At 33.9% G+C, this 16,214-nt stretch overlaps 1 protein-coding gene across 1 annotated transcript in view; it reads right to left on the bottom strand.

Annotated features, from left to right (window-relative positions):
- Window positions 1–263: 263 nt before the first annotated feature.
- Window positions 264–16,214, bottom strand: part of fuss (fussel) — a 34,931-nt gene continuing 18,980 nt past the window's right edge. Inside the window, exons 8-9 of the mRNA XM_068766683.1 lie at window positions 2,774–2,930; window positions 264–334 (exon numbers count right to left, since the gene is read on the bottom strand). Of these exons, the coding sequence (XP_068622784.1) occupies window positions 264–334; window positions 2,774–2,930 (228 nt within the window). The remainder of the gene's footprint in view (window positions 335–2,773; window positions 2,931–16,214) is intronic.

Raw genomic sequence — 16,214 nt, 5'->3', positions numbered from 1 at the left:
AATAAACACTTTTTAACTTTTAAAACATAATTAATTTAAAATAAATATTATAAAATGAGAACAATTAAACATCAATGAAGCTTTGAATCTTGAAATTTTTCTACAGTGACTAAAGTTTATCAGTATAGTTTAGTACAGGCAACACTAAATACTTATTAACTTTCTAAAAGGATTATGTGCGCCATCTATCGTAAGTAAATTTACGTTATTGCTTTGTGCTTGTAATTCGAAGTTTGCTTTTGATAGCCGGACACTATTTGTAACTAATGTGGCGCTGGTGGTGGTGGGGCAAGCAGTGGTAATGGGCCAACGCAAGCCGCGCAGCTGTCGCCATCTGTAAAGGTATAAAAAAATATTTATATAAATGTAACTTATGGAAAAAACGAAATACCAAATAGGATTCTTTGTTCGACCAAAACTATATTGTTTTTCTTAACTTTTGTGTCTTAAATTGGTACGGTAAGATTAAGTAAGGATTACATGATTTAGGTTTAAAAGAAGCTAGTTTTTTTACTTTACTTTTTTTAATTAATTTTTGTTACCGTGCATACTTCTAATTTGACTTTTAAGTAGTACTATAGTTCGTTTTTACTTCATTTTAACTTTTAGTTTATTTTTTTGTTAGTACTGTTTGTATTCTTGCAATCGTTATTAATGCGTTTTAGGAATGATCGTTCTTGTTTTTTTTTTTTAACATTGCTATGAAGTTGTATAATGTTGTGAAGTGTTAATTTAAAAAAAATTAAAATTATTTACGTCAACCGCATTGGAACTATTATTAATATTGGCTTAACTATTTATGACAATGCATTTCAAACGATAACCGGTGCCAGGAAATTTTTTGGACTTTATTTTGACCTATTTGTGTTTACTGTTTATATAAAAATATTTTAAAAATGATACATGGATTGTGAAGTGTTTTAAAAATTGTAAAATATTTATCTTGTACTGTCGCGCCCACCGAGAAAACCCATATTATGCTATTGCGGGTTTTTTTCCGTTTCTGTTAAATTCGGATCTATATATAGTATCATACGTCATTTTTTTGGGAATTCTTTCTAATGTAAAATAAAGGAGATTTTTATACCATTTTATTCTACCATTAATGTTTTCATTACTAATAGTGGTCTATTACGATATAATTCGGGAACAAAATTCTCGCAAATAGAATCGTAAGAACGAGTAAATGTTAGAATAATTGGTATTACTTAGTACTTTTGTACATGTTTATGAATATATTTACGGAAACGTCTGATTGTCATAATCTATTTTAAAGAACCGATCAAAAATAAAGCTAATGTGACTCGAAAAAAAAAACAATTGCGGTTAAAGATTTGGCAGACATGTACACATGAATAATATCATATTTGCAATCTTTCTGATGTCGGGCAATATAAAATTACGTACGAATAAAATCTTAAAGGACATTACTCTGGAAAACGTATAAATTGAATTCTTTATAAAGAGAAATTAAACACATGGATGCAGAGAAAATGAGCTTTGATTTAATATACAAATAAAAGATTATTTAGTTGGTGGACTATAATGGAAGTTATTCAAGAAATTCGGTTTATTGTTTCTCTTGTGAAATTTGATTTTGCGATTACGGACTTATTCGGATCTCTATAACTTCGGACGGAGTCGATAGATGGCGTTAGTTATTTATTCGCATTATTATAAAGCATCTCTCGGTTGAATCTAGGCATTTACAAAGAAGAATTTACAACAATAAGACATAAACGCCGGCTAGAAACTTAACATTTGCTCTAGTATAATATTTATGTAAATGAGTCAACAAAAGATCCACGCATTTCTATAAAAAAACTCTTAAATTATATAATAAGTTATATTTAATAATGTTTAATAACAGATTTAAAATTAAGAAAAGCAAAAAACTTAGATATCTTGTGGAACATTATATATACGTATACATCCCGTGGAGGTTTTATTATCTTTTTGTAGGCGGTATTTAGGCATTACAAGAATGAAATTTATTCCGTGTGCAGGGGATATTGATTCTCAGCAATGAAGGTGTGATAATAGTTGTAATAACGCGGGAATATAAATTTTATTTTGAGATACTATATATCAGAGGTGGCCAAGTTCTTGATAGCGCGAACCATTTTTTGAACTTTTTAATTTTTTGCGAGCCACAATCGAATACGCATTTAAAACATGTAAGAGAATATTTTTTTTACAAAAATAATATTTATTTAAATTAGTTAAGCAAAAGTAAAAAAATATTTATTAAACATATTTTATTAATTTAATAATATTTATTAAAATATTTGTATTGAAGTTAGATATATTGGCACACGTATGTGACAGCGTTCCTCATTATACTTAAAATGCCGGTTAATTAATTATGATCGGTGTTCGGATTTTTCAAATTTTAAGGTCAAATAATAATAAATACATTTCACACCAGTAATTTGTTTCGATTTTCCGGGAGCTGCTATAGGCAATATAGATATAAATATTGAAATAATTGGACAATCAATCGGAGCCAAAAATAATAGTTCAAAGAGCCGCATGTGGCTCGCCGTAGTTTGGCCACCCCTGCTATATATGATATAGTCATATAGAGTACAGGTCTGAATGAACGACATCGTCTCATGTTTTATATACAGTAGGCTTTACGTTTTTCTTCTGATATAGGCAGTAGTTTTTTAAAACAGTTTGATCTACAAACCCTTGAGAGGAAACTTTATACAAAGCAAGTTATAGATGATATAGAAGAGAAAGAAGAGAAGAGAGGAAAGCGTGTTCTTACCCCTGTCGTGTAAATAATGGATTGGCGGCCGTAGGTCTGGAAGACGCCACGGTTCGATCCGGACCTCTTCATCTCTCTCCTGCTTCGGCACCACAGTGCTCCAGCAAGAGTCATCAGAGCGCGGAGTGGGTATCCCGCGACACGGCCAGGGGCAAGCCTGAAACGTAACAACTATAGTCTTTATTTAGGTCGCTAGCCTTGTAATATCCCCACTAAACATAAGAGACCTCAAAGAAAGAGAGAGAGAGAGAGAGTTTGAATTTAAAAATGCGTCTTACAAAAATTACTTCAAAGTCTGTACCTTCAAGATGGAAGGTCACTGTTCTCCCTGGTGGCGTTAGTAATTTATGTGGTTAGAATGTGGTAGAAGGCTAAGAGTGCTTGATCAAAACTTTTTACTTACTTTAACTGAACTTGAAAGCGTTTTCGTGAGCCATGGACCGGGCTATTTCGCACCGTTACAGTTTACAGTTCCTAGACCGTTTTCTCACATTCCAATTTCAAATTTCAACTGGTTCCGGTATACCTTGTAGTTTTCCACTATATTCCTAAATTGAAATATTGCAAAGATTGGATATAACTATGGATATTTACGTTGCTACTTTATGCTTGGTATTCAAATTTACATTTGTGAACTAAACAAGTTCATGCAAGATTGCAACACATCACAAGTCGTGGACAGAGGCGGAGCTTTGCAAGTCTTGTAACATTGTATTCAATATATGCAAGCTTTACATGTAACAGTGGAGTCTCTGAAAATATTATCTGCCTACATTGTTAGGTGAAGTCAAGCCAATATTTTAGTTTCTGAAAAAGCAGATAAATTTCGTAGAACGCAGCTTAAATGTGAGCTTCCGTTTTTTTGTCAAGCGTATACCCTGGTCCAGGACCACTTTGGGAAATGGTACTCTACAATATATAGGATGGGCCATAAATTTTTGCACTTTTGAAACATGTGTAGAAATAAAAGTACAAATGCTATTTTGTTTATGATTTATTTACCGTAATTATCATTTATTAAAATTTATTTTTTAAAAATTACATCGACGAGATGTGCTCCATCTCGCCGTTGGCACTCCTGTAATCGACTACGTAAACTTTGGAAAACTCGTTGCAAAACTATTTGCAAAAATTTTTGGCCCACCCTGTATAACTCTTAGTGGTTGTACTTTAGAAGTCCTTATATCTCCTACGGAAAATTTCGATGAAGACAGCATAGGTTTAAAACATTTATTAGTTATGTCATCCATCAGTAGCGTAATCGATATTAAAATCGTCCATATAATTATTCGATTAATCGTCTATAAGAACAATAAAGTCTAATACAACGTAACCAAAGTGACTGAATTAATGATGAGCTAGAGAAGTTTTATTTGAAACACAAAACAATGTTTACTGCAACGATTATAATGTATTCGATTGTCGACACGAGAGGCTTTATCTACAGCGAGCTATCTGATGTGGCACGCGCAACTACAATTACTTAAATAACGCCCTACAACGCTATCACTTAACTAATAACAACCTTAATGCTATAACTGCGATTTACATGCGCTTGTCAAACTTTTAGCACGTAAGCTTTTTGATTTAGCATGTTGCATTTTTATTTCGCATGTAGCATTTTTATTGAATAAGTAGATATTTGATTTAGCATGTAGCATTTTGATTTAGCGTAAAGTGTTTTGATTTAGCATGTAGCGTTTTGATTTAGCATGTAGCATTTTGATTTAGTATGTAGCATTTTGATTTAGCATGTAGTATTTTGAGTTAGCATGTATCATTTTAATTTAGCATGTAACATTTTGATTTAGCATGTAGCATTTTGATTAAGCATGTAGCATTTTGATTAAGTATGTAGAATTTTGATTTAACGTGTAGCATTTTGATTTAGAATATAGTATTTTGATTTAGCATATAGCTTTTTAGTAACATTGTCTTTAAAGCTATCGTCTTTATTACAAAAAATATTTCGTAGTTACAAACCATATATATACCTTCACTTCATGGTCCTAGTACATAAGTCTATTATAATCAAAAACAACAGACATCGTTTTGTATATATTCACATGGTATTATATATATAGCTTGCAAAATAGCTATAAAAAGCTTAAAGCGCCCAGCACTACACACCTAGCACACATTTTAGTATGTTTTTTCATTATAAAGGTTATATTAAGATTAACATGCAAAATTCTAGACATTAACTAATTTGATAAATATTTTAGTGCATTTTTGGTATTTATAAAATTTATAAAAGAGTTTATTTGTTGTTACAATGTACAGTAGTTTCGTGATGTAATATTTTGTTATTGTTCTAATAATGAACATTAATTAGCTTTCGTGAGTACCTCAATATATTATAATAATAATTATAAAATTTTATGAGACCAATATTATCCATTAAATTACAAAAAAAAAATTCATGTAATAAGATTTCTTTTTCAAATTGACTGAATAAATGCAAGGGACTAATTTATGATTTTAGTTATAGAAATTTTAATAAAGCTAGTTTTATTTATTTGGTTCTCGAACAAACTTAATTATATTTCTATATGTTAACACATTAAATTATCAATTATTTTTATTAGATACATATAAAGATTAATTGTTTGTGGAGTACTTTAAGATTATTATACAGATTGATTTGTTATAGGTGTAAAAGGTTTTAAGCATTAAGTATTGACTCCTTTAAAGCTTTTATAGTCTAGTCTACCTTGCATACATTCACGAAGTAAATTTTAAATATAAGATTTTCATTAAGAAATATTTTAAAACAAACAAAAATACTATATCGTATAATAATATTACATAAATAGTAAAAAAAAAAACGTTTACGGAATAATCAAAGATGTTTATCAGTTGGTCCGACACTTTTGCCCTCTGAAATGCGGTTTCATGCGATTCCGCAGCGGTCATAAACAATTTACCGTCGCGTTCACGGCGAATAATAATTATTTTCGTAACGCGACATGGTCGGACACATAATGCCAGCCATCATCTATTCAACCACAAATGGTTCGTGTTGTACGATTAACAAATCATTTCACAACTCCAAATCGAATGTTTGTGATAACAGATAATTTCTAATTTTTAGTTATATTTTTTTAAAATTTCACGCGTGAATGAAAACAGATGTAATTAAGATTTATTTATCATCGTATCACCTGCTAGACGCCCACTGTTAGGCATAGATCTTCGCCAAAGTTAGCCAGTTTTAAGCTGCCGGCATCCAAATACCGCAACGCTTGCTTATGTTATTACTCCACCTAGTAAAGCTCCTTATTAAGAAGGATGTAAGATGAGAAAGAAAATAAAAGATGAAGAGATAAGACGTGAAAAAATATTTAGAAAAAGATACCTGCTCACACTTGGTATGGAAGTACAAGAGATCTTAAAACGGAGCCATAAAAAAAGTGGAGCGCCTAGCGACGTATGGTCACCTGGTGGTTGGTTCTTTTGAAGATCTCATTTCTGATTAAAACTCGCAGCGAATCCAGCATATAGCTATCTCCATTGTTCTCTGGACGATCTAGTCTTTTCACAAGGTCCGCCATAAACTACCACGTCTTGGATCCATAAACCATCACCGGCAATACACACTTATTAAAGAACTTTGTCTTTTTTCTTAAAATTATATCTATATATTTTTTATGTAATTTATTCATGCAATGAGAAATTATATTTGAATATAAGACACAAAAACTAAATCATTAATCTATCCTTACTTTCAAGAACATTATTAAGGTTTCACCACTGTGTATAGTGTAGGGACGATACCAATCGTAAATATTATTCTAACAATGCAAGTAACATAACGTCTATTGTTACGAAGCGACACCATTATTTCGAATAGCAAAATTAATGTTCCGCACACGCTGCTCCCAATAAAAACGCCGGCCGAAATGCCATCTCCCAAATGAGGTAAATAAAAAAAAAGTAAATGTCACTATGACATTTGAGTAACCAAAGTTTCTCTATGGGCCGATGTAAATCACATTTGTAAGTATAGAAATAAGGAATAAAGATTTCATTTAATATTTTATACTTTTGTCTTAACTGGTAACATAAACTTATTTTATTTATGATTATTATTTATTAATAATAATAAAATAATAATCTTGTTATACCTTTCTCTGTCTTTCTAGGCTTCATTAAATTAGTAACACTTTTCTAGGCAACTGTGATAGTACAATACATTCCTATGAAATGTCTAAACGATCTTGTAAATTTAAGAATTTCATTGAACACTTGTTAATAAATACTATTACAGTGTACATTATTTTGTAACAATAAAGTAATAATAAAACTTAGCAATTGTGTATTATTCTACTGTTTTAAGGATGTCATAAAAGTAAAAATCCGAATCAATTTATATAAGAGCTATGTCTGATTCTAATTTCTGTAGAATTGAGTTATAAATAATACTATGTAGATAATAATATAAATAATAGTGCGACGTTAGGTCATATTTGCCCACAGGCACTGTTGTTTTATATTAACTATGAACCAATAACGAATTTAAAGATTACTATTTTTAATTCATAATTAAAGGGAATAGTCATCTCTTTCTAAATAGTTTAAAGTAATCACTGAGATATCGCTGCCAGAGTGAGGAAGAGAACGCTAATTTTCTCTCCATGCACGATGCAAGCTATGCGTAGGTCAATATGACCGCATGCAGCAGTAAACGTGGTAATATTCTTTATTGTGCACGCTAGAATATTTATACATAGTTGCATAAAAGTTTAGAAAAAATTACACTATTAATATTAAGTAATTTCTCCAAGACAACCACAGCATGGAGACTGCAGAGGGATAAATAATGGGTAATTAATGTGTACGTATGGACAAAACATACATACAAAAATGAATAATATACCATAATTTACAATTAAAAATGTTATTATTAAATGTTCCTACAAAATCATTCATAATTTTGTTATATCCGTAACATTACGATAAACAAAAATATAATGCTATTAAAATTGATTACATTTATTTGGACACTGTTTTATTACGTTCTGTACATTTAATATTTGACGATAACATCTTCGTATTTACTAATACCCCACTGTTGATAATTCGATTGAAGTTTTGTTTGAAAGTGAATGAATAATCAATGAGAAGGGTATAACAATTGTTTCTTTTTTATAATGCTTACTAGTGACGGAATAGTGTAATTTGTTTGACTTTGTTTGTTTTTCATAAAAATTTTCACGTAATTTTTTTATTTTGAATTAAGATTGCAAATGAACACACGTTTCATAGAGCATCTACTGGCCACAAATAACCTATAAAAATGACAGTCATTTAAGGACCAGTTTTAATAATTTTTGTGTTTTTTAATTTGTCCAAGTCCGAAATAAGATAATATGTAACATATATTTATATAATCATCCACATAGAATCATAAAAAGTACCACTTTTGTACGTCATGACAAGATTGCCAGTATAGTCCTATTAATCAGAAAATACAATTAATTTGAACTCCTCTATGAGTAACTAAGTACTTATTCTCGGTTGATGTTGTTGCTGGTAGCCCGAAGGCTTTTACAGCTTCATCGGAGCTGAGTTCATGGAGCAGAAGGGTCCGTGAACTTAAAAAAAAGGCTGGACGGGCTAGTTGCATGAAGTCAAGTAGTAAAGCGCTCTACCCAACTAGAGCTGTGTAGTGTTTATGCTGTGTATGCGGCTTGGAGCAGCAGAGTGGTCCAAGGGCGAGCCAAAGAGGGATCCGGATCCAACGGATCTCGGTTCGCCCACGCTGTTTGGGGTTCAGGCGGTTCAGGTTAAAAGCGGGTGTTGTTACAGCTACGTGGGTACCAAACGCACCCTAATCTCAGAAGAGCCCATAACAAACAGTCGTAGTTTTTCGTGGTCACCTTTGCAATATATGAATAGAGTAGTAGAGAAATTCATTTAAATTCACTATTATCACATGAAAATCCTTTTAATTATAATAGAAAGTTATTAAAAGCTTGTTTGGTTAGGAAACCTTTTTTAATTTATACCAAGATAAATTTGAGACATTAAAGGGATGGGTATGTATTGTAATATAAATATAGTATTAAAATATGATATTCGTCAATATTTATTACATATAAAAATACATATTAATGATTTATAAGAGTATTTATCTAGAAGTTTCTTGTTACGATCTTCTCGCAAAATCAACATAACCTTGTAGTCTACGTACAAATACATTTTTCAATGTATGGCTTGTCAATGTTTCGACATTTCGGAAGAAAAGTGTATTTGAAACGATTAAAAAATTTTCATCTGTATGTTTCATTGTTTCACTGTAATAAAATTACGTTAAGACGTTGTATTGCAACATCTGCAATAGACAATTTGTATAAAATTTAATGATTTGGAAAAAAATACAATCGCATTCATTCGTCAATTGTTTATTAAAAAAAAATGTATCCAGAAACATGGCGGCTAACTGAAAACAAAACGCAATAGAGTTTTGAATTTTTTATTCTTTTGTGTAATTCATAACGAACGTTCAACAGCACAATACGGAAAAAATACAGTGTTGCCATATGGTCACCGGACAGCTAAATGGGGAAAACATTTTACTTTTTCCGATTTTAAAATGATCTAAACAATACAAACTTATGAACTTTTTATAATAAATTAATAATTAGTTTTATGTTTTATATCTAAATTACATTTAACTCATTCTTTACGCAGCCTCTGAGTAAAAATTTTAAGACCCTAATAAATAATCAACAGACTCAGCGTTCTGAAATAAAATTTATAATATACATTTAAATAATAGACATCGAAATTTCAATTATATTAATACAATTTATATCATATAATTAAAAAAGAAAGTTCACGCTTTATACAAAAGTATATTGTATATATTGTAAATTACATGTGTAGACTTGCTAATGAGGTTGGAAATGAGTGACTGTAGTCATTATTGGCAACACATATCGGTTGTAGACTTTCGTCGCAGATAAGATAAAAAGTTATAATAATGCTGAGTTTCGTCGTATTTTTGACCCAAATCACTTGCTTTGGAAGCAATCAATTATGTTCAAGAATTATAATTAGTAGCCTGATATTATTATATATATAGAATGTTTAACATTAAGATACAATTTGTTGTATTGTCCGTATGTGGAGCGTGTAATTAACTGCGCGGCGAAACTAACCCCAGGAGACTAAAATCCCGGGGGCGAAGTGCATCCACATGTCATTTATGCGAATAGTTCGTTATATAAATGAAGAATAGGCCATAAAGAATTATTAATTAATTTTTAAAATGGTTATTCGAAATTCAAATATATATTCGTTATACTAATGATATTTTTAAAAAAAATTCTTCTGAAGATGCCCCGTGTAGGGGTGAAACACGTGTTGAGTGAATTTACGGTGGCGGTTGTGTAGTTTGCATTGTCTGTCGCATGCGCATTTACGAGCGGGCTGGCGGGCGGTGCACTTTCATGCACGACAACCACTGCATGTGCGGAGGTGGCTAGATATTGGTCCTTTATTATTTAGGATGGACTTCCGCAATGTAACGCCTGAATCCATTAAATACGTATATACAGAGTTATTGGAAATGGGTGTAAAGCATAAAAGCTAATGTAAAAAATCAAATATACATTCCTCGTTCAAAATCTTTACACCAGTAACCAAACAACCTGTGAACCACACAATATATAAAATGAAATATAAAAAACATATTTAAAACTTCAAACCATTGTATTTATATTACAATATTTTTTTTCCTGAACAGCTACTGTTATTGACTGTACTCAAAAAGAACAAATGGATCGATTACATGTCGCCTAATAGCAATAGAAACTGTAAACTTTTTAAACAAGCCCCATAAACGGTAATCTGTTACGTGACTAAAGAACACTGGAAGCTCAAAGCAATGGCCACTGATTTATACCAACATCAAGACGTACAATTGAATCGCTTGCTTGGGATACGCCGAAAGTATCTATTAAGTACGTGACGTGGGTTCGCAGTTAGCTCGGAGCCAGGGTGACTAGGTGAGTTTTATTGATACGGACAATCCTATATTGTTTATATTTTTTACTTAAAATGCTAATAAAAGTATCTCTATGTACATAAATAAATAATGTTATCTATAGATAAACAAAATATAGCTACAAGCTTACGTTTTCATATAAATTACTGGGAATGAACTAGACTCTCCTTTTCAATATTTTATAATTTTTTTATCCTCTTCTAAGTGCATGGATAAAGTTTTCCACATAGGTCATCATCGTCATCGATTTCATCATTTTAGCCGTAAGGATTCTACTGCCAGATATAGCCTACCCTAGAAGATTTCTAATAAACTTGAAATGAACATTTTTATTAACAAAAAACATGTCGTTTGTACAATACCACCTATGATACTAACTGTACCGATATTTTTACCTTTCTCTATTCCATCCAAATAAAACTACAAGTTGAATATAATAGTGTTGATGTGTTAGTAAAAAAAAATTATTGGTTATGTTTTTAGTACGTTTTGCTTTTAACTTGACTAGTTGGACCTTTGACTATATTTAATAATTTATTTATCCTACTTTAATTTTATGAAGTAAATTTAATAATTACGCCGCGTCTATGTATTGTCCATATAATTAAGAATACCAAAACGTTATCTGGAATATTGACACCGTGTTACTGCAAGTGGGAAAATCAATGTCGCGCTTTACGGACCTACAAAACAACTAAATATGTAGTTTTATTGAAATGAGATACTGTAGCTTTCGCCTCGTAGGAGTCCAGAGTCTGTATGTTGCACAAGTCCGGTCATATGTAGAGTACTGTAGAAATACCAGCTCGAAGCTTTGGACTCGATACAGAGACAAACCATGAGGCTAATTGGTAAAGATGCTTTAGTAAGCCCTAAACTTCATAGTTTTAAATATTGGCAAAAAGTTGCCTATTTATTGGTGTTCTATAGACTGTATTTTGAAAAGTGTGCGCCGGAGTTACGTGAATTAATTCCCCCATCTCCTTTCTTCCATCGGATATCAAGACGCATGGATTCACGACATCCATAATCGTTAAAACTTCTACTTGCACTAAGCACTTTTGCTAATACTTTTATTGTGCGAATAGTCAAGTAATGAAACCACCTACCGGTGTCGTTGTTTCTCCCTAGCTATAACTAGGGAGTCTTCAAGTCAAGAGTAAATATATACACACACACACACACACACACACACACACACACACACACTCTATTTGTATTTGGCTTACATATCATGTAAGCCAAATACAAATAGAGTACCACACACAAGAACTGGCTCAGTGGGTTGGAGGACTAGCATGTATGATCCCGGCCTGTTCAAGATAACACTCGAGGATCGACCACTGCTTTCCAAAAGTGCCAGTGAAAAGGCGGCTGAAATCATAAGGAGGCTGACCGAGGCCTGCGATGCAACAATGTCAAGGCGACGCAACAACAACCGAACCCCACCGGTGTACTGGTGGAATGATAACATTGCTGAGCTTAGGAAAATATGTGTTAAGGCGCGTAGAACCTCCCAACGGGCTCGGAAAACACCACAATTCGAGCAGCTCTACGACAAATATAAGGAAGCGCGATTAAAATTAAATAAATCCATTAAAGAGAGCAAGAGAAACGCGTGGAAAATATTGTTGGAAGAGGTTGAAAAGAATCCATGGGGCAAGCCGTACCAGGTTGTAGTTAAACAACTGAGACATGAGAATACAACGCCCACTTGTCCTATTCTACTAGGAAGAATTGTCAGAGCTCTGTTCCCCACGCAACCAAAATCCTCCTTTCAACTAGGGATTGTGGATCCGAATGAAATCCCCCCTATTACCGAGAAGGAGCTAATGGTAGCATGCGGTAGGGTTGGAAACAACAAAGCTCCGGGACCGGATGGGATCCCCAACGTAGCTCTTAAGCAAGCTATTGTAGCAACACCAGGAGTCTTCTTGGAGGCCTACAATAGCTGCTTACTGGAAGGCACCTTTCCTACCGCGTGGAAACGACAGAGACTGGTACTTCTCCCTAAAGGTAAGAAGCCACCAGACGAGCCATCGTCATACCGGCCCCTCTGTATGCTGGATACTGCGGGGAAAATACTAGAACGTATTATCCACAGCAGGATCGAAGCAGCAGTTGAACCCCACCTAGCTAACTCACAGTATGGGTTCAGAAAAGGCCGGTCTACGCTGGACGCTATAGAGCAAGTAGTCAATATAGCAAAACTAGCAGTGTCTGGGAAAAGATGGAAGAGAGGCTCGATAAAATACTGCCTGGTTGCCACCTTGGACATTAAAAACGCCTTTAACTCAGCAAAATGGGAGGTCATCATGGGGGCACTTAGCTCACTGAATGTACCTCTATACCTACGTAAAATAGTCGCTAGTTACTTCTCTGATAGGGTCCTCATATACACTACGGAAATCGGGACGGAGGAGTACAAAGTCACCGGAGGCGTCCCACAGGGGTCAGTACTGGGGCCACTTTTGTGGAACGCTATGTACGATGGACTCCTAAAGAAACATCTACCCAGCGAAACTAAACTCGTCGCATTCGCTGATGATCTAGCAGTCGTTATAGTAGCGAAACACGTGGAGGAAGTGAAGTGGGCATTTGAAAGATCCTTCCAAGTAATCACCCTGTGGATGAGGTCAGTCGGACTAGAACTGGCTGAGCAGAAGACGGAAGCAGTGCTCATTACTGGCAGGAGAGTTGCGGAGACCATCACACTCAATGTCGGCAGCTGTGAAATCGCAACTCAACCAGCTATACGGTACCTAGGAGTAATGATCGACCATAGGCTAAACTTTAAAGATCAGGCTGAGAGAGCAGCAGCGAAAGCGTCTCTGGTGACAGCTAAACTCTGCCGACTCATGCCTAATGTCGGAGGTCCCAAGCAAAACAGAAGGAAGTTATTATCGTCGGTGACTACGTCAGTGCTTATGTACGGAGTACCCATATGGTCCGACGCACTGAGCAAACAGGAGTCCCGACGGAAAATCGCCTCTGTTTATAGAGTCAGCACTCTACGGGTAGCTAGCGCCTTTCGTACAGTATCGGAGGATGCAGCATGCGTGATAGCAGGTATGGTTCCTGTTGCGCTTCTTCAAACGAAAGAACTGATCTGTACCGTAGCAAAAAAAGCAAATCAGACCCAACTTCAGCTGAACTTAGAATTCGGGGAAGACTGAAAAGCTTGCAACAGTGGCAATCGTCCTGGGATAAGTCGACGAAAGGAAAATGGACGCGTAAGCTTATACCAAACCTAGAGTCATGGGTGAACCGAGATCATGGAGAGTTGAACTACTACCTGACTCAGATGATATCCGGCCACGGCTGTTATCGAGCGTATCTCCATAGGTTCAAATACGAAGATTCCCCTGACTGTCCTAATTGTGTCGGAATGATTGAAGATGCAGAGCATGTCTTTTTCGTCTGCCCCCGATTTAACGAAGCCAGGAGGTCTTGGGAAGAAGGTGTAGGATGCAAAATCTATCCTGAAACTCTGATAGCTACAATGCTATCCTCGCCTTCGGCCTGGGAACTTACGAGCGCGTACTGTACGACGGTGCTAAAGGAGTTGCGTAAAATAGAGCAAGAGCGGAGGAAGTTGGCCTGAACAGCCACTCTATCAGAGAAAGCTGCGGCTAAATCCCCCCCGCGAAGTAATGCCTAACGGCCATGCCGTGGGGACCAGGGATACCGAAGAGAGAGGATTGTTTTTAGTCGGTATTGATCTAGATCGAGTCCGACATACGGGGCACCAACATCAGGCCCTATGATACGTAAACGTATTTTTAAACCTCTATAAAAAAAAAAAAACACACACACACACAAATATATTTATATATATATGTATATATATATATCCTAGAATATATACATATATATATATATGTATATTCTAGGATGCATGTACAATTGTAGAACTCGTGATCACTTAACATCAAGATATAATAAGATATATAAGATATATAAATATTTAGAATGAAAATATTAGAATTTTTTTTTTGAATTTAGAATAACGTTGTCTATAAAACAACAAAACGTATCAAATACGATTCATGTATTCATTGTATTCTATTTCGTACTCCAACTAACTAGATAGCAGGGAACGGATATTTAAAATATAATTTACTCATCTTAAACATTTTATTCAAACATCACAAACAACTGAAGAATTATATACTAGTATATGATAAAATTTATTAATCTGGTTAACATTTTAATAATTAATTAAATTAAAAACGAGATAAAATTTTTGTCCGGTATTTTGCAGAAGCGTTGTCACTGTAGCTTCGTAAGAGTAGAGAAGTATTTACGACGTGTCGTTGCGGCGTGTATTTCTTTAATGTTCGTGCAGAGGATTACACCGATTCGTCTTAGTGATTGGGCAGGCGCTAAGCCATTCCGAAATTCCTCTGAGCTTTTGTCGCACGCTGTGTTTACAGAAGCCGCTACTTGGTTTTTTTATACGTATTAGGGTAATTTTGTATTACAAAAATGTTTGTATATCAATTAGGCTATCTTAGTGCAGAAAAGATTTCAACATTTTTAATTTTTCGGCTAATACAAAAGAAAAATCATATATAAAAGACAACGTATATGTGATAGTTAAAATATTTTTTATACATATACAGAATTATTGATTATAGGTGTAAAAGTTTTGATGGAGTGTGTGTGTAGCAAAAAGCTTTAAAGTTTTTAAACCCTTTTCCATTCACTCTTTATAAAGTGATCACTCTTATACTCTATTGGCATGCGATTGGCCAATAACTTCTTGCCGTACAATGTCTGTAAGTACAGATATAATACAATAATTAATTTTAATATGTAGTATTTCGAATTTAATTTTTTTTTCTTCATTATCAATAAATGAGCTATATATTGCATCATCGACAAGTTCTACGAAATATAAAAAATCGTTTTTATGTTAAATATAATGGAATTTTGGTTTTCGCTGCGCTTATTTTTATACGATTGTACAAATAATTTACTATACCCGGCGATAATTATTGCACATCGACCTTTTGAAAGAGACAATCGGCTAATTTCAAATTCGTAGAGCGTTATCACTGTCGCACGAAATACAACGATTGACAAAACGTCACACAGGTAGTGTGGGACAGAGGACATAGCATTCTTAATTCTGCGAGAGGTCCTGGTTTCAAATCCCGGACGAGCCCCTATAATTATAATCATTAAAGTGGGATGCTCAAAGGAAAAACACTCGAATTTACTTCAAAATTTTAATTAATACAACTTCTTAAAAGTTCTTCTCTTAACAATACGACAACAATCATGAGCCAATCCATCAATCTTTCTACTTCAATGTTGCCATTTTCTCCCACATACACACACACACACACACATATATGTTTATACGAGAATTTTATATATATACACACATACATTTGCGTTAGCTTGTAACGCAACAATATT

This window comes from Battus philenor, unplaced genomic scaffold, assembly GCF_028537555.1.
Source record: "Battus philenor isolate CCGP_79_NKW_IND1 unplaced genomic scaffold, ilBatPhil1.0.hap1 SCAF_21, whole genome shotgun sequence".
Taxonomy (NCBI): domain Eukaryota; kingdom Metazoa; phylum Arthropoda; class Insecta; order Lepidoptera; family Papilionidae; genus Battus; species Battus philenor.
The sequence above is the reverse complement of the archived record's forward strand: the minus strand, read 5'-3'. Positions and strand labels throughout refer to the sequence as shown.